The sequence below is a fragment of the Grammomys surdaster genome, unplaced genomic scaffold (genome assembly GCF_004785775.1).
Source record: "Grammomys surdaster isolate TR1022 unplaced genomic scaffold, NIH_TR_1.0 627, whole genome shotgun sequence".
Taxonomy (NCBI): domain Eukaryota; kingdom Metazoa; phylum Chordata; class Mammalia; order Rodentia; family Muridae; genus Grammomys; species Grammomys surdaster.
In genome coordinates, this window is record NW_021605046.1 from 10,288 (window position 1) to 29,662 (window position 19,375).

General features: G+C 48.0%; 1 protein-coding gene across 1 annotated transcript in view; it reads left to right on the top strand.

The window, feature by feature from the left end:
* Positions 1–1,073: 1,073 nt before the first annotated feature.
* LOC114633407 (protein GREB1-like) overlaps positions 1,074–19,375 on the top strand; it is a gene marked incomplete at its 3' end in the record, with an annotated part of 19,289 nt that continues 987 nt past the window's right edge. The window contains 9 exon segments of the mRNA XM_028781988.1: positions 1,074–1,230; positions 5,617–5,718; positions 6,616–6,798; positions 8,106–8,249; positions 10,469–10,597; positions 14,146–14,259; positions 14,654–14,801; positions 16,733–16,892; positions 16,894–16,921. Coding sequence (XP_028637821.1) covers positions 1,074–1,230; positions 5,617–5,718; positions 6,616–6,798; positions 8,106–8,249; positions 10,469–10,597; positions 14,146–14,259; positions 14,654–14,801; positions 16,733–16,892; positions 16,894–16,921 — 1,165 coding nt within the window.

A 19,375-nucleotide genomic window follows, 5' to 3' on the forward strand; every position in this document is an offset into this window, starting at 1 on the left:
TTCTTTCTGGGGATGATGGGCATGCCAGACTGATCATGTCATAGTTGCACAAAATGGAGAGTACAGTACAAACCAATGAGTTGTCTACTTTGATGTGTGAATTAGTTATGAAGTTGTCACAGATAGAGCAAGGGTGATTGTCTTGGGGAGATGGAAGTATCAGTGGTTTCCTGTTTTTTTAAGAGGTTCTGGGATTGTTCTATATCACTCCTATGATAGAGACGTTCACTAAGCTAAAATACTAAAAGTCTAAATCAGTGGCTCTCAACCTTCCCAATGACGTGACTCTTGAATACAGTTCTTCGTCTTGTGATGACCTTCAACTATAAAATTAATTTCGCTGCTACTTTGTAACTATAATTTTGCTATTGTTAGGAGTTGTAATGTAAATGTCTGGTTTTTGTTTTTGTTTTTGTTTTTTCTGATGGTAGTAGACAACCCCTGGAACCCTAAAGGGGTTGTGACCCACGGCCACTGAGAACCCTGAGAACCCTTTGGACTTTAAAGGGAGAATTTAAATAGCCAGCCTTTTACCAGAAACAGCAGAGATTGAGTCTGCTAATCCTACCTTTAGGTGTGTGTGTGTGTGTGTGTGTGTGTGTGTGTGTGTTTGCGCGCGCGCGCACGCGTGCATGCATGCGTGTCTCCTGTAATCCTAAAACCTGGGCCCATGCTCTCATGTTGTCATGGATATGAATAGCCATTTCTGGCAAAAGTTATCTCATTTGTCCAGGGACCCTTGGAGGCAGGATCCTGTCTCTGGGAAAATCAGGAAAGCCTGAACTCTTCCTTGTGCGATGTTCTAAGAGGCAGTGGGCTCTGTGAGTGTGGAATCAGTGGGGGTTGTTACTTATATAACTTCCTGTAATTGCCTGGCAGTAGCTGCAGAGAGCCGCCCGCCCTCTCCTGTCTGGGGCTGAGCAGAGGCCGCAACCCATCCCTTCTTGCTGCTGCTGCTGCTATTGCTGCTGCTCTGTTTGTCTCTTCATCGGGCTTTGTGTGGAGTCAGCCCTTCTTGGCAGAACTGAAATGTCATTTTAACCAGAAGACTCCATCCTCTCTGTGCTCTGGAAATGGGCAATTCCTATGCTGGACAGCTAAAGAGCACGCGGTTTGAAGAAGTCCTCCACAACTCCATCGAGGCTTCCTTACGCTCCAACACCCTGGTGCCCCAGCCCATCTTCTCCCAGCTGTATCTGGAGGCTGAGCAGCAGTTGTCATCGTTAGAAGGTAAGGACCACACATTTCTTATGTCTTTGTACGTGCCGTTTTTATTATGTGCGGCTAACGTGAATGGCCCTATTCAGAAAAATCTAGAGTCTAGTAAAAAAGACTGAAAGTTGCACGCAGATTTTTATTTGTTTAAAAGTAAGTTTCAGGCCAAAGAAATACAAAGAAAAAATCTTGGACTCATAAGAGACAGGGAGAACACTGTATGCTAGGCTCCCTTGGAAGCATTACTTATACCTGATGAGATGGTTTGTTGGTAAGGGATTTTAATACATCGGACCTTCAGCTCTGTATTTCCTTGCTTTTCCTCCTGTGATTCATGTTCTTATATTTGTAAAAAAATCATTTAGAGGTTATGTCTTTGTGTGGTAACAGGTGTAAGAGCCTTACAAAAGCTTAAAAGAAATTAACAGTAAGCCTTTATGAATTTTACATGTACCAAGACTTAAATTAATAAATGATCTGTAAGTATGGCGAGGACTTGAGAAGTTCCCTTATCTGGAAGGTAAACTGTGTGTGTGTTTTCAGGTCAAGTAAATAAGCTTGAGGCAATCCATAGGATGAAACAGCTACTAGTCTAGGATTATTTATTTATTTATTTATTTATAAGTTCATGCTTTTTGCTTGAAATTACACACAAATGTAAGAAGTTTTTGAAGTAGAAAAGGTTATGGTTTTAAAGTGAAAAAAAATCATTAAACAAAAAAGAAAAATGTCTGTCAGATTTGTACTATGTTGGGCTTTAGGGTGCTGTGTGTGGCTTGCCTGTCTTGAAGCAACTCTGTGCCGAGCAAGCTCATGGATACCAGAAAGCCCTGACTTTTGTGAGAGGACAAAGTGAGCCTCCTTGCAAATGGCACAGATAAAGACCTAAGACCCCAGACTTGGGTCTAAGAGAAACTAGATTGCACCCAGCACTATCAGTTAGGACAACAAGGAATTCTCTGATAGTCATTAAGAGAGTGCCAGTGTTTTCTGTCATAGGAAGTGTCTCTGTGACTTCACAGGGAGTAGAGAAATCCTTAGATACTATTTAATTGATCTCATTTTTGAGCAGGTGAAAGGCTTCTATGAAATACAGTTTCCAGGGACATCCTTAACTACTTAGTGTGTTGACAAACCTTGCTAGTGTCAAATTGAGAACAGCAATTATGTTGGTAATTTAGAATACTTAAGCAGTGTCCTAAAATCTATAGTCTGTTCACCTGCTATTGCTGAGGCCCAAGGTGACTTGGAGATTTTGAGGGGTCGCAGAATTGCTGGCTGCTCAGCTCAGGCTGTCAGTGTTGGGACAAACATCTGGAGAGTCAATGCACGGCTGCTCACTGGGGAACAGAGACCAGAAGAAAGCCCATAGGGGATCCCCGTCACCTTCTCTTGCAGCTGAAGATCTCCCTAGGTGGCCCAGATGGCCCCCTCTAGTTATGTGGAGGTGGCATCTTCTTAGGATCTCTTCTTTGTTCAGAGTGTGGTATTTTCCAGTGATCTGCCCTGCCCCGGGCCCTGACTCTGCTAGAACCCAGGAGTTCCTACTTGCTTATGAATGCTCTGCCTCTCAGCTTCATCCCAGCCCCCAGGGACAGTGTTGAGGCTTATGAATTTGATTACTTGGGTGCTGAGTGTCCCAAGCTCCTTGCCAGATGTCAACTGGATTGCTCAGCCTTTGAGTTTGGGTGATGACTTGGCCCAGCCCCTCTGTGCTTTTCCTTTCTGCTCAGTAAATAGCCTGGAACCATCCTCTGGGATTTTGTTTGTCCAGTTGCAAAAGTCAGCCTGAGGTTTTGGTGGAGGATGGCGACCTTTGGGTTTGTTAGATGCCACCATAAACCAAACACTAAGCTTGGGCCATATCTTCTGCATCATAAACTTTGGAGCAGACAGACAGTTTTTGGGCCCCATCTTGTTTTGTCTGTCTGTCTCTTGTCAGGGTCTCTTATCTGATGGCTGGCCTTCCTCAGACAATACTGTTGTTGATGATGCTTATAACCAAGGTGCCGGGACACTAAACACCCGGGGATCTGGTAACATTTTATGTATTTGTGGGGGTAATTTAACAGGGGTCTTGTTATAGCTTTGTTCTTTGAATTAGGGCTCTTACCTACTACCCCCTTTTAGGGGGAAATCCTTTTACACAATATTGACTTTTCAAGAGAAAGCCCCACAAAACAACAAATAACTGCATCAGCTCTAGGCATCACAAATTTACTATTTGAAAGGAATGCAGGCCAGTTCCTATAACCCCACCTGCTCAGAATGATGAGCACCTCATGACAGGAAAAGAGATTGAGCGTAAACACCAGAGTAAATGGCCTCATGTGCCCATAGTCAGGGCGCTGTGGGGTCCTTGGATTTGTGTTTTATTATTACTGCACTAAGCCCTGATCGTTCCGTCTAAGACCACTTTAAAGCTCTTGCCCTGCCAGGAGACCTCCGTAAATATGTCTGTTTAGTCTGCTCCAGGCTTGTGTTGCCTGAGGAGCCCATCAAAGTCTGGAAAGTCTGCCACAGACCTTTGACCCTGCCTGCAGTTTGAGCCCTTTGGCTCTCTGAGGCTTAAGACCCTCGTCCCTTGTTTCTTTCTAAGTGTGTTGGAATGCCTGTTCATTGGGCTTAGCAGAATAATGCACAGCCTCTTCTCTGTGGCTGATCCATGTCTCTGGCTTTGGGGGTGCTCATTTTGGTTCTTGGGGAATCTTGTGTGAATTTCCACTCTAAGGCTGGTATCTGTGTCAGAGATAGATCAGACTCCCATGTGACCTGTGCCATCTGCTGTCATGCTGGATGCTGGTGTCTGGAGTCTGGTGGGACTCTGAGACCTGGTGCAGGGGCTAAACTGTGCCTACTTTAAGCACAGGAAGATGTGGAGGAGATGCAGTCTGCTTGCTGACACCCTACTATCCACTATGCAACTGGACCAGGAGCTGACTCTTATCTCTGAGCCATCAGAAGCTCACACATGGTTACAGTCACAGCCCGCTGGGCATGCTTGGTGACACCATGAGGCCCCCATGTACATAGCTTGTGACCTGGCTAGCTGGTCTCTTCAGTGTCCTTGACCTTGTAGTTCCTGTGTCTTGCTCAGTATTTTTTTTTCCGTGCTCAGGCTTAGAATTCCTTCTCAGGAACTCTGGACATTTCTCAAGGTTGTAGTTTTGAGTGCCAGTCAGGTTGTGTGTGTCTCAAGGTTTCTAGGTTGGAAGCTAACAGATACATAGAAGGGTTAGTTATTATTGATTAATTGGTTAATTATGCCCCTCTTTCTGACCTCCTTGATAATGTTGTCACATGGTGCTCTCAGTCAGCACATACCCGCTTACATCTCAACATGTTAACAGTCACGCCAGCATGGCCCTTTGGAAGAGAGCTACGAGTATACATTTCCTTGTTGCTAAGCAGATTCCAGGACTCAGAGCAAGATGAGTGTGTGGGTCTGGGAAAGTGCCAGCTTCCTGAGAGTCAGGGAGCTGAGTACTAGGAGGTGGCCGGACAGGTGTAGGGGATTTGTAGAAGAGACCGAGACTGGGCAGAATAGGGGTAGTCGGAGTGGATGAGTTAAGAGGCACCTTGTCTTGGTGAGAAGATGAAGCTGGAGATGGATGCTTGAATCCACAGCCTTGGGTGCCTGTGGACCTGGGGTTGGGGTTACATGCCATTCTGTGTGTGTCTGATTCAAAGGATTTCACAAGAAAGTTTTGTTTTCCATAGTGACTGGCAGTGGGTCGGTGAAGCTGGGTGCCCTGCGCATTTGACAGTGAATGACACAATGTGCCTGACCCTGTGTGCGCATTAGCCTCTCCCGAGTCCCACACAGCATTGTCTGTGTTGTGATGTTACCTGTTCACACTGGTACAGCATGAGTAGGATTTTGATAGTCGATTCATCCTCTACCTATCCCTGACAGGCTATTTTTTTTCCTGCTTCTAAGGCCTTTTATAGAATATTAAACTGTTCATGATGTGCTGATTGGAGATTTTGTGCAATATGGAGTCTTCTCTGGGGCAATGGTTTTAACTTTTTTTATCTCACCTACTGGGCTTCTTTTGAATATTAGCCAGAGTCCCCAGGGACAGCCTGTTTAAGAGCAATGCTTATGTAGAGACATGTGGCTTTTATGGCCTCAACGCAAAATGACCTCTGGAGACCATCAAACAGAGAGCGTGATAAAGTAAGTAAACCTGGCTCTGCCCCAGGCCAGGGCCTCCCTTGACCCAGGACCTTGGACTCACAGGAATCAGACCAGCTACTGACAGAGCAAGGTTGTTTCAGGATGGCTTACACAGGAGCAGTAGGTGAATGGAGAGGCTGAATCATCATGTGTCTCTTGTATTAACCGGTGCCCGTGGCTGGCTCTGTTGGAATGGCTTTGTGCTTTGTAGAGATCCTTTTAAACACATGCTCTGCACGTTTGTAGCTCACACAAGGAGGCTTCTCATCACTACCCAGATGGTTTGTCTAGGGCCGCAAGCCGGCAGAGGCCTGTCTATCACGGTAGGAAGATTGCCTGCCCTGACACAACCATGGCAGTGTCTCGACTCTGCTGGTTGCTGAACTTTGGTTTTCACTCCCAGACTCCCCACCATGCGTTTGGTATTTCTTAGCATGTAAAATAATGGGTTGTACTGTGATATTTTCATGCATGTATATTATTGTAGTTTGCTCATATTTGCCCACAGCTACCCTTCCTGGCCCCTCCTCCTATCCCCTCACTGGCTCTTGTCCTCCTTTCCATGTTACCCCTTTATTATAGATCTAAGCAATATATATTATGTATATCAGTATGCATCATGTATGTGATGCATATAAAAATATCCTGATTCTGCATATCAGAAAATATATAATATTTTGTCTTTCTTCCCTGTTATCCTCTTTTTCCTCTTTCTCTAGCTTTTAAATAAATGTGTGTGTGTATGTATAGCCACCCATATACATAAATACATACATACATATATGTTTAAAATATAGATTCTGCATATGAGAGAAAAGCATGTTTGTCTTTTTGAGTCTGGTTTATTTCACTTAACATGATGACCTCCAGTTCCATTCATCCCCCCCCCAGATGATACAATTGTGTTCTTCATTGTGGCTGAATAAAATTCCATTCTGTATGTAGACTACATTTTCTTCATCCATTCACATACATGGAACTTTCAGTATGCCCCCAAGAGGGTGAAATCTCTCATGCTTGCCCAGACTCACTTCTCTGGCCCAGTCTCTTAGGACCTGTTGACTTAAGGGTGTCTTGAGTCCCCGCCCTGATTCCCATGACAGGTCCTCTGCCTATGGCACCCTCTGGGTGATGGTATGTATGCAAGTTGTTTGAAGAAGAGGCCGGAAGGGAGTCGAAAGGGAGGTGGAGAGGCTCATGGTTTGCTTCCTTCTGCCCAGGTTTCTCTGGGAACTGTGTTGGCTGTGGGAAGAAAGGCTTTTGCTACTTCACCGAGTTCTCCAACCACATCAACCTGAAGCTGACCACACAGCCCAAGAAGCAGAAGCACCTCAAGTACTATCTGGTTCGAAACGCACAAGGGGCACTCACCAAAGGACCTTTGATTTGCTGGAAAGGCTCCGGTGAGGGAGGGGCTTGAATCCGGAGGGGCAGGGGTAGGGAGCTGGGTATGCACTCCCAGTGGGCATTGTGGGGCTGGGGGTGGGACCTCTGTACAGTGGTACAGGCTGTAGCAGGAGCATGGCACTGAAGATGCTCCTTGGAGTCAATGGTACTTGGACAGCTTATGTGACAGGCTCACTGGGCTGGGTAAACACTAGCTGAGAGCCATCTGGTACTGAGGCTCTATTTGGTGAATGTTAGGAACATTTCTTGTTCCCAAGGGACATTTATCACCGCCTGGGGACGCTCCTGATCATAAAGACTAGAGGCTGGTGCAGACACTTCCAATACTGCTAAATACCCGACAGTGTGTAAGATAGCCCCCAGCAAGAGGCTTCTGTCCTCAAAGTGTCACCGGGAGGAGGCTGAGAAAGCTGAGCTTGAACAATGCCATGCCCTCTGCATCCCTGAACCCTCTTCCCTGTGACCAAAGAGAGAGCTCTGTGGTGCTAGTCACCAGGGGTGAGTTCGGCTTTACCAGGAAAGGCTGCACCGTGGCCCCTTAGTCTCCCTTGTATCCACTGTGTCAGCTGAGGAAGAGCAAGGTCATTGGCTGCCCTGAGTCCTGCCCTGGGTGATGGAGTATGCCTAAGAAAGAACTTCCCAGAAGTAGTCAGGAGAGCGGTCCTTTTGTCCCCTACTTTTCTGAATATCCAGGAATCAACCCTACTAGTTCTTTGAGTGGAAGGAAGAGGTCTTGGGTATGAGTGACTGAGTGCAGTTCATCTTTTCCTCTTTCCCCACATTTTCTCTTCCTCTACTTTATTCTATGACTGCTTAATAAGTTCCCAGTTTGTATCAATCAGTTCCCAGGCCCCATGGATGAAGCTGGTTTCCCTCATGGGTCTAGTTCTCTATCTTGTTCTCAGGTCAGAGCTGTTGCTGGGGGGCAGAATTTATGAAAGAGGATGTGTAGGGGTGGAGGGGGGTGCTGACTGGTCCAGCCCTGGGGCATTACTCTGTGTCTCCTTGGATGTTAAGCACAGAGCTGAGATAGCTCAGTTTCATAAGTTGTATTTCTTTTTCCTCCCATTGGGCACTCTTATTCTCTCTGTTAATAGAGCCACCCTTAGGCAGAGAACTGGTTATGGAACATGGCACCTCTGCCCTGCAACACACGGAAGCAGAGACTAGCATGGCGCCGGCATCCTTTATAAATACTCTTGTGCCTCTCTCCCATAGTCAGTTTTGCTCGCTCCAGGAAGTCATTCTGCAGCCGTTGGAGAAGAGCCAATTAGATTTCACATGTACTTCTTGTTTCCCTTAGAGTTCAAAAGTCGGCAGAACTCCACCAACACCTGCTCCAGTTCTCTCTTCCCACCACTGGAGGGCTCGGGGTCCCTGGCTGCCTTCCCCACTGAGCCTGTTCCTGGGACAAACCCCAGTGTCCCAGTGGGAGCTCAACAGGCAGGTGAGACCTCAGAGTGGTGTCCCAGGTGCTAAAAGCCACACACCTGGTGTTGGCATTCTTCAAAATAAATAAAGGACACACTGTGTGTTGTCTCATTTTATGTCATTTTGAGTTTGTAAGTTTCACCTTGCATGTTGTTGTTCTGTGTCATTTCGAATCTGTAAGTTTAAGCAAAGTGTCCATGTTGGAAAAGCTTCCCTGCTCTTCTTCTTGATAAGGAGTGTGATTCCCCCGTGGTGGGATCCCATATCAGAGTTCATTTGCATGCTTAGGTCATGAATGACAAGCACCAAGCCAGCATTTCAAGTGGATTTCTAGCAGGGCCTGAGTTTAGATCCGATCATTTACCCCATGATGTGTGTGCCTACTCTGTGCACGCACCTCACTAAGGCTCACCATGTCCTGTGGAATGTTTGGAAAATGGAGGCTCGTGAAGGCTGAGGCTTGCCCAGGACCTCACAGGGATTGGGGTGGGGGGGAAGGATGCAAGTTTGCACCAAACAGAAGATGGCCATAAGTAAGCATAGTTACTGCTACCTAGAGATAGCAACCTTCCTGAGGACTCAAAGGCCACTGGTGGTTTTCATTCCTTCTTCCCAGAAAGTTGGTGTGGTATATTGCTCAGGGAGTGAAGCCAGTGTCCTGGGCTCTGCATTACCACCCAGCCATCCCTGTGGCTGGAACATGCTGTCCTTCCGAGACTCTAGGCTCCCTTCCCTGGCTGGCCTCTGGCATCTTCCTCCAGTGTCTAGGCCCTTCACTCCCTTTTCCACTGTGGACTGGGGAGCCTGCTGTTTCCGTGTCTAAGTACCTAGTGTAGAGGCCAGAGCCATCATCCATGCTGAGTGGTTGTGCACTTCACTTAATTCTGGGAACTTAACTCTTTCCCCTATGTAAACCTGGGGGTCCTTTCCGATCCAGCTCACAGGGTGAGCCAAATGGGATTATAGCGACAGCAGCCCCCAATGGTGCTTGTTCTGAGCCAGCTCTGTTTCATGTACTGGATGTCTACCCACCTGAATCCTTCACACAGTGACTCTGCCAGCTGGTACCCTGACCTATTCTATGGAGGCAACACTGAAATTTGAAGAGATTCAGTTAGTGTCCCAGGTCACACAGCTCATAAGTAGTGGGACTGTGGTTTGGACACAAGGTAGTCAGCCCCAGAACCACATTCTAACTGTCACAGGGCACTGCCCCTAAGTGTTGCTTCTACTTGAAAGCTTTTCAGACAATTTCAGGGGCCTCCTTAAGACCAGAATCCGTGGTTGTCCCCAGAATTATTCTCAAGACTTAGGGAACCTGAACCCTCTAAGTAGCCCGGACGCTGTCAGTAACCCACCTGCCAGCCTTCCTTGATTTGATTTTTTTTTTTTTTGAGACAGGGTTTCTCTGTATAGTCCTGTCTATCCCGGAACTCACTTTGTAGACCAGGCTGTCCTCAAACTCAGAGATCTGCTTGTCTCTGCTTTCCAAATGCTGGGATTAAAGGTGTGTGCCACCACCAATTGGCAAGAGAAAACATGAAACCTGGCTGTATTTTGATATAAACTGAATTTCAGAGGAGAAGAAGGTAGAAGCAAACAGAAGCATCCATCTCAGATGTGGGGCTGTGAGTTAGGAAGCCCAGACACACACGCACCCCAGGTCCTACCTTCATCCACACTAGATCCACTGGGGTGAAAGCAAAGGTTCATGGCATCTGTATGCTCATGTTTGTAAGTTTGTTTCTGCTTATCTGTTCATGTGTGAGCAGGAACATGTATTTATTTCTAAGTATGCATACATGTATTTGTGTATATTGATTCCTTGTAGATTTGTGTGTTTATTAAGTATGTTTCTGTACACTTGAGTGTATAAGCAGGAGAACGTGCGTATGCTCCTATATGCATACCTGTGCATGTCTGTGAAATCAGAAATGTGTTTGCATTCATACGTACACATGTATGTCCACATGGGTAAGAATGTGCACACAGGTATGCATGTGTATCTCTATGCACACATGCATGTGTATGTATGTGGGTTTATGAGTGTGTAAGCAAATGTGCACATGTGAATGCATGTGTGTATCTGCGTGTGTGTATGTGTTTATGTGGCAGAATCACTATGTCAGGAACCCTACTTTCCTGATGGGACTCACCAGCACAGACTTAGTATGTTTGCCTGTCTGTGCATGTGTATGTGTGGTCTGATCCCCTTTCCATCCTTTCTGCTTTCAGGACCAGCCTCTGATCACCTCTCAGTGACCACAGCTACAGGTCCTGCTGTCTTCAATGGCAAGGATTCTCCCAAGCACCCACAGCTGGTGAAGAGTAGCCTGTCTGCCCTGCCACGCCCCTCAGCCTTAGGTAGTGCTGTTGACCCTGGGGGGTGCTGGGGCCCTTCTTTTCTCTAGACCTGGGCCAGCGGGAGCAGGGGAGCTATGGGACTGGAGACATGGAGCCTCCAGAGTCTAATGTTGCATTAGTGAGCATCGGGATTGGTGTCACATGTCCTCCGGTCTGTGCCTGGGCCAGTGCTGTGTGAGTCATATATGGGAGGCATCCTGTGTGCTGAGGGGCAGTGAGGGGCTCTGTGCTGATGGCAGCTGACCTCTTGAAGTAGGTGTCAGGAAGACTGGGAGTGTTGATGTCAGAACAGATAAGAGTGAACTCAGAGCCCAGTTGTTTTGTAAGCCACAAGACCTTGTAGCCTCTTCAGCAGTCCATCCTTGGGAGTTAGTATGCCACCCTGAGGGACAGTAAGAGGCTCTCCAGATGCTGCGTGGAATCACTGCACATCTGGGAGATCATTGAATGATACTGGCAATGGTTGTCAGCATCAGCCCACCACTGATACTTGTCCAGTTAATCCCTGGGGAAGGAGCTAACTGAGTTCCAGAGTCCTGTGGGAGGAAGGAGACAAAGACACCTGAGGACTGCCTTCAGACTCCTCACAGTGCACGCCCACCATTGCTGTTCCTAAGAACACAGCTTAGGGGCAAGACTTCTTCTCCACTTTCAAGCCTTCCGACAGCAAGTCTTCTCTGCTCCCCTTCCCTTCTTGCTTTGTTTCTTCCCCTCCTCTGACCTTTCGAACACGGCTGAGCTGGAGCTTAGGGCCTGAGACACTACACTGGAAAGCCCTTTGAAAGTGTTCATCTTGGGGATGGGTTTGCAGCTCATGGGTACAGTGTAGTGCCTGGGTTTTATTTTTATCATCAAGGAAGAGACAGAGGTCCAGAGAAGCACCTTGTGCTGGAATAGTTGTGCCCAAAGGCTTCTCTGGTCAAAATCTGTAGTTTGTGTAACCATTTGCTGACGGAAGCAATCCTTCTGCTCCGCATGGATCCAAGACTTTCCAGTCTTAACTAGCTTCCACATTCCTGGAGCCTTTATCATTCTCTACCCTACTCTCAAGACTCCCACCTTCCTCCAGGGGCTGATGCAGCAGCCACATTACCGAAGACCAGTCCTTGGTCATAAGGACAGGAGGTCCCTTGCTGTCCATGGCTTTTCTCCTGAGCTTAGCTAGAAGACACTTATTCCTGATGTCACACAACTCATACCTCAGATGGTGTACTAGCTCCGCTCAGCCTGGGCCTGGACCTTTGCCTTGGGCAGTAGCCTACAGAGGCTCCTTCAGGACTGGATTTGAACTTTCCAAGTCTACCTTGTGGAGTTGTGTGGGGAATGGAGATCTTTAAATTCCAGCCTGCTGGAGCCTTAAAGGTCTTCTGGAATCAGCCCGTCGAACCTTATTCTCTGCCTTCAATTGTTCATGGTCTTGGTGGCCCCAACATGATGTCCACACTCTGCCCCGTCTCTCAGTGCTCACCCCACCTCTGTTAGATGGCCTTCTAGAGCCCAGCTCAGGGCCATAGTCTCCTCTCTCACAAAAGAGTTCTTGGAGTCCCAGCAACCTACTGTAATCTTTGACTTTTGAAGGCACCTTGGAGTCCCCAGCTGAGAGAAGGACTAAGTGAGAGACACTGGCTGACCTGGGTTATAGAGTTGAGTACAGGCATATATATCAGAGCTACCATGCCTTCTCTGTCCTTGCGGGGAGGAGAGCACTCAAAAGCAGTGTATAGGAAACGTCTTCCAACTGACACTCGCTGCTCTCAGTGAAATGCTGCTCCCTGGTGGACGATATGAATTAGATGCCATGTCTCAGATGAGGGCCAGTGCTCCCAAGTAGGGGGGACAGGAAGCTAAAAGTCCCGAACTTCCTCCTTAGAAATGCCAGAAGGGATCCCCTCAACCAGAAATGCTGGTATCTGATGTTTTGAGAGTACTTACTGGTGTAGAGTCCCAGTAGAGTCCAGGTTGACCTTTTAGAGGAGGAAGAGAATCCTCAGCTCTAGCCCTGCCCTCTAGTTCAGGACCACTTCCTAGAGGAGCCAGTGGTCCTCTCTCTGAGGAGCTCTTCCTCTGTTTCTGGGACCAGTATCTAGTGAACTGAACACCTGGTGCAGAGGTAGAGTACTACCTCTGAGGCAAAGAAACCTGCTGGTTTGAAAGGGCTTTGTAGGACCAGTGCCCTTTAACCCTGTGCTATTTTGTTTCTTGATTTATTTTCTTCTGCTTCAGTCTATCTAGTGGTGAGGTTGTATTTGGGGTCCCTTTGGAGGGACTCTACAGCAGTCAGTCTCAAACTGCTGCAGGCTTCAGAATAACCTGGGCACTAGTGACACGGTATGTGTTCCTACTGTCACTTCAGAGGCCCCCTGTGGTAGCTCTAGAGAGCGCCTAGGAAGAGACAGCTTAGACGAGCATCTGCCAGACCTGTGTACATTCTCTGCTTACACTGAAGGAGACATTACCCTCAGCACTAGTTCTTATCACCCAGGAGCTCCAGGTATCTGGATGACTCATTCCTCACATGCTGAGGTTCTTGGGTTCCTTGGAATACGCTTGTGTTCAGGCAGACAGGTTTTTGTTTGCTTTTCTTGTTTTTGAAGGCAGAGTCTCACCATGTAGACCTAGCTGGCCTAAAACTTGCAATGTAGACCAGGCTAGTCTTGAGCTCAACAGAAACCTGCCTGTTTCTGCCTTCTGGGTACTGGGATTAAAGGCATGCACCAACACCCTTGGCTAGGTAGTTTAAAAAGTGTCCAGGTGAGTTTAAAATGCAGCAAAGTCAAGACGGGGGCTCTAAAGATGAGAAAATTTGTGTCTAGATTTTCAAGAAAATATGGTAGCCCATTTTTGGTACCTTGAATAATTTGCAAATAGTTTTAAGTCATGAACATGTCACCATCTAGAGTGGGCAAAGGCTCACATGCAACGGTGGGTCCAGCTTCTGGTCTTGCTTTTCAACATGTGACATTAGCTTTCCAGGTTGGGTGGAGGTGATGGTGGGGTTGGAGAGCAGGAAGTGGGTGTGCAGGTGGATCAGCACTGCCCTCAAGTGGCAAAACTGAGTTGGTGGACTGAGCGCTGGACCTTTAGGTAATGTGGTGGATACTGGTGGCTGTAGCTTACTGAGGCCGAACCCTTGGCTAAGTGTTTCATTTAAGGGTTTTACTTGTATTCTTTCTACTTCTGATTAAACCACTTTCTTGGTAGATTTTCTTATTATTTGGCTGTTTTTTTTAAAACCTTAAACTTAGAGAGATTCCGCTTAAACACTACCCTGGTGTAAAACATTTATAAAAATCGACAGGGTGTTTCCTTCTTCCTAGATACTTACTTGACAAGAACTTAAAACCCATTGTAAGGCTGTGATTTTACAAACTACCAAGGGTTAAGGATGTAGCTCAGTGGTAGAACATCTGCCAAGCATGTACAAGGTCCTGGATGTGAGCCCTACCTTTGTAAACAAAACAAAACAGATGTGCACTCCAAGTCAAGGGAGGATTTTATTGACACCAGCTTCCAATGGTAGCCTAACTCATGCTCTGACTATTGTCTAGGTATCTTGCCAAACTCTGGGCCTCCCAAAAAACGGCACAAAGGGTGGTCCCCAGAGTCTAAATCAACCACAGATGGCGGCTTCATCCAGGGTAGTGGCAGCAGAGCTAAGCATGGTACGTGGTTATGGCCTTGCCCAATCCCAAAGTTGGGTGCCAGTGGTGGTGGGCTGCTAGCAGCATGTGTGCCTATGTGCAGATGCCTGAGGCGGTTCTGGGCAACTGGACCCTGGCATAGCAGAGGGACCTCTTCTCACATGTCTGTTGCTTCCTAAGGTCTAGACTCCCATTCTACTTCTGTATTAGCCCCTGATCTAGCAAGGTCTCCAAGCAGCTTCTCAGCGGATGATGCAGACAGTGTTTATTGGTGGGGAAGGTGGGGCTGAGCGAGCCCAATTATGAGTATGGAGATAGGTCAGGCAGCAGTTTTGTGGGGTAGATGGATGTTGGGTGGGCTGGGGACAGATGCCTCATTTGCTAGGTTTTACTCATATGCTTGTTGTGTTCCTAGAAGGTCCCAGCATGGCTTGTGTGCCCCAGGCTGGCTTGATGGGACCGGCTTCAGTCACCTTCCCGGTGGTGGCCTCTGGTGAACCAGTGTCTGTTCCGGACAACTTACTGAAAATATGCAAGGCCAAACCAGTGATATTTAAAGGCAAGTACAGCTATGCACCCAGCCATGGAGGTGGAGAAGCATGCAAGGAATCCCATGCAAAACCGTGACCTCATCTTGGGCCAACTCCAAAGGCATCCTGAGCCAGTCTGAACCCTACCCAGGGCAATGAGCAAATGAAGTGGACCCAGTCTCCAGAGTGCTGAGAACGATGGAACGTGTCAGGTTGTCCCAGCTGGAGCATAGAGACTCTACCCAGGACACTCGCTGGCTTGTTCTGTTTGCTGTCCTTTCCTTTATTCTCTCTGTTTCACTGAAGCCCTGCTGCCATTGTGCATAAAACTGTCAAGGACTCGGGAGATGGACAAAGCAACCCGTGGCTTGTCCCATTGTCACCCAGAGCCATTAGTCATTTTGGATTGTGCAGCTTTCAGCCATGGTCACTCCATGAGATAAGATAAGATTTGATTTCCCCTGTGTGGTGGCTAGTATATATCACATGGAAGTAGCATTATAGCTCAACTGAAGAAATCCTTTAGGGATGAGCTAGAGACTTTGAGGCAGGGAGCTGTGTGCAGATTCAGCAAGCAGTACCTGAGCTGCTGGGATGTACAGGACCATGGATCTGCTTCCTCCATTGTACATTTGGCATCTTGTCTCTAGGAAGAGAGGTGGAAATAGGACAGGAAAATGCCGGAAGCAGCAGCTGCTCATGTTACAGGGCACTGCCTTTCCTAAAATAAACCAGTACCCCCCGCCAACCCTAGGAACAAAAAAGACACAATATTCAGAAAGGAGGGTACAAATGTGACCTTCAGTGCCTTGGCTGAGCAGGATGTCTTATGAAGGGAGCCACACTGACCCGAGTCTCACGCTGAGCAAACTCAGGGCAGCTCCTCTGCTTTGCTCAAGTATGCCCCCTTCCCTGACCCCCACCTAGGCTTCCCAGCCAGCTGTTCTGTAACTCGGCTTTCATCTGGTTTCGCAGGGCAGCTTCCTGCAGCCCTTGCATGACCAGCAGCATGGCATGCATACTGTTTTCTAAGATGGCCTCTTGTAAGCTGGCACATTTCTGAATGGTGCTGTCCAGCCGGTCCCACACTCCAGCATCGGACGGGAGTAAACAGAAATTTGAATTCACAGGCCTGCCCCAGAGACAGAACGTACCTAAATTCTCAACTTAGAGATGTGTGTGGGGCCAGCGAGTGTCTTAGCAAATCTGTCTGTCACACTTCGAGTGTGAGAAACAGGTTTTCACGGTGTCCCATAGTGTCCCACGTGTTGTCTAGCCGTAGCTCTCCATAGTGAGATTCAGACAGGGGCATTCATTCTTATCATGACTGACCATCTAACATTTCCCTATCATGCAGAGGCTTCAGGAAGGTCAAGTTCTTGCCTAAGGTCATGCAGCCTATGATGACAAAGGGGTCAGACCCTGCTTGGGCAGTTCTATCCTGAGAGCTGTCATCAGAAGGATTCTATCATTCACTCCAGCATTACTCAAGGCTGTTCACTTTCTAGGTCTTTGGGTCCAGACACCGACCTGTTTTGCTAAAGATCCTCAGGAGGGTGTAAGGCTTGGCATTGGGACACAAGTCTGCTGAACAGTCCCCATTGCGAGACACACACACACACACACACACACAAACACACACACGTACACACACACCAGCTGTTTTGAGGTCATTGCCATTTGGTTCTGGGCAAGCTTCTTTAATTTGGGCTTGAACTTGCTCAACTGCAAATAAGGGGATTGGACAGTGTGAACTAGCAAATGCTCTGCCTCTGGCTGGATGTGACAGGTGACATTTCTGTCCCAGGTTCTAGGAGGGCAGTACTCAGCAAGGGCTGTAGGATTTCTCAGGGAAGGAGACCTCAGAGAGCTCCTGGCTCTTATGCTCAAGGGATCCACAGTGATTCCTCACCGAAGCCGAGCACAAGACCAGGTGCTGAGTGGATGCTTTCTTCTCCTCTAAGCCACGGGAACTTCCCCTACCTCTGCGGAAACCTGAATGATGTGGTCGTCAGTCCCCTACTGTACACCTGCTACCAGAACTCGCAGTCGCTTTCCAGAGCATATGAGCAACACGGTGCCTCTACCATGCAGCCCATATCTGAGGAGACGCAGCTGCTGCTGACCGACCGTCTACTACCTCGTCCAGCTGGGTGAGCCCGGGTCCAGCTGTTGGTTAGGGATGAATCTGACTGGGCGGACGAACTAGACTCAGGAGGCCAGAGAAGACTATGAAGACCAAGTTTGCCCTGCCCTTCCCAGGGAGGGGTCAGCAAACAGAAGGGTGTAGTCAACAGAGTGGTTCACAGACTGCTCACTCACCTGCCGTTCCATAGTTCCATACACAAAAGACACAGGCGATGGCGTCAAGCACTCTGCCCCCAGAGAGAGCCAGTTCGACCAGAGAAGAGAAATAAGAGGGAACTGGATGGGAGGTGGGCATGTGGAGGTCCATTTAGGGTCATTAAGAAAGGCCTTGACCACCAGAAGGAACAGCCTTCTGAAGAGCTGAGGAGAGAACACGGGTCAGGGTACATAGGTGAGTGGGAGCACAGGTTGGGAGCTGGCTGTGGGTAGGAGCACAGATGGGGCTGGCTAGGGGTATGAGGGAGCAGAGTAGGTGTGTGTGGGGTGTTCGTTGGGTGGATACAACGGGTGAGTGTGGGAATAAGTGAAAGATTGTTGGTTACTTCCAGTTGTATTGCTCAGCTGCCCTGAGGACTGAGAGTTCTTAAGTCCCATGGATGCTAAGGTATAAATTCAGGAAACACGGCCTTGCTATAGTCTACATAGAAGTGTCCAGGTCAGCTGTGACCCACTGTAAGCAATCACTGGTGGCCACTGAGGAGCTCAGGCTTGACCCTCAATGCCCAGGTAGTCAGAGTCTTAGTGTTGAGGAGGTTCAAGATGGAAGCACAGGGTGGTCAAGATGCTGGCAGGCTCAGCATCAGGTCTCTGAAGTTCCTTCCCAAGATTCAGGTATCTATCAACTGTCATAGCTTTATCCAGGATCCAGCCTCACCGTCACCACCGTCCCCATCACAAACCTCCATGTTTGTGAGAACCGTGGACCAGACCACACATTCTTCCTCCTTGGAGCTCACTGGTGCTTTTCCCAGGCCTGGTGGCTGCTGGCTTTCCACTCCCATCTTCCCACTCGGCCCCAGCTGCTGCTCCTGCACAGCGGTGGTCCTGCTGGAGCGTCGTGGACTTGCAACTTCCCCATGAAGTGCTCTGATACATCTAGCACATCTGTGTACCTTGCCCCTTCTTGTCATTTGAGTTTTGACCCACTACCTCTTCAGAGAGGCCTAGTTGCCACTACCTGAATAGCTCCCCACACCCAGGCCCCCTAACCTCTATCTAGTTTCCTTATTATTTAGAACAATGTCACCCCAGGAGTATGCCATGGGCTGTGTTTTCCTGAGCATTTCTCATGGCTTAGGATACACATGCTGCAGGACAAAGAATATTGGTCTGCTGCTTTATGTGTGGGTGCAGCCTCTGGAGGGACAGCTTGGTGCTCACCAAGTGTGTTGGAGGAAGGGATTAGGTTGACACAGAGGCCACTGAAGAAAAGTGTGCCAAGGCCAAGGGCTGGGCCTCTGTAAACATGGCTGGGAGCAGAATTCAGGGACAGTGGTGAATAACTTGTGTGTTAGCTGTATGGAAGGCTGGCCACCTTGATGAAGGACATAGGAGGAGGGCAGTGACAAGAGCCCTGTATGAGCAGGGCAGAGAGAATAGAGGCAAAGAAGCAAGAACTGGGAATATAGGCCACCTGTAAGCTCTGGCTGGAGCTGATGCTTTAGAGAGAGATGGGCTCAAGGGAGAGTTATTAGAGACAAGGGGCATGATAACTAATCTGCCTGTTCTAATTTAATTACCTACTTCAAATCATAATCAGAAGTATCTAATAAAAATAAAGACAGGAGGGCCAGTGAGATGGCTCAGGGAGTCAAGGTGCTTGTCACCAAACCTGAAGATGAGTTTGATCCTGGAACCCACGTGATGGAAGGAGAGAATGCTCAGTTTTGACCTCCACACTGTTCTCTGGCAATCACCAGGAACACATGGGAAAATAAGTGAAGCTATGTATAAGCCCATCGCATTAAACTCTGGCCCAGCCCTGAGCTGCTAACACAAGCTGCCGTTTTACAGGTTGGGAAGTTGTAATAGGCTTGACCAACCTTTGGATGTTTGCAAAAACTGCATTGTCACTGACAGACTGGAGAACTGTGCATTCAGAAGTTTTCAAATAACAAAAGTATCATGGTCTTTTACAAAAATGTTTATGATGTTTGTTTGCGTTGGGCTACATTCATAGCTGTCCTGTGGGCAGGGCTACCACAGTCTCATAGCTGGTGTAGGGATAGCTGGATGGAGGTCTGATGACCTCCCTTCCAGTTCCTCAAAGGCAATATTAGACTAGAATACCCAGATAATCACAAAGGAAAGCACCCATAGGGGCTTTTGAAAGATGTTTGACCTCACCAGTCATTGAAGAGAGACATATGCATAATGAATCATTCTTTTCCTCAGTACCCAAGAGATGGTACCCACAGATGCTGAGGATACTGGAGCAGAACTGCCACACCAAACGTGGC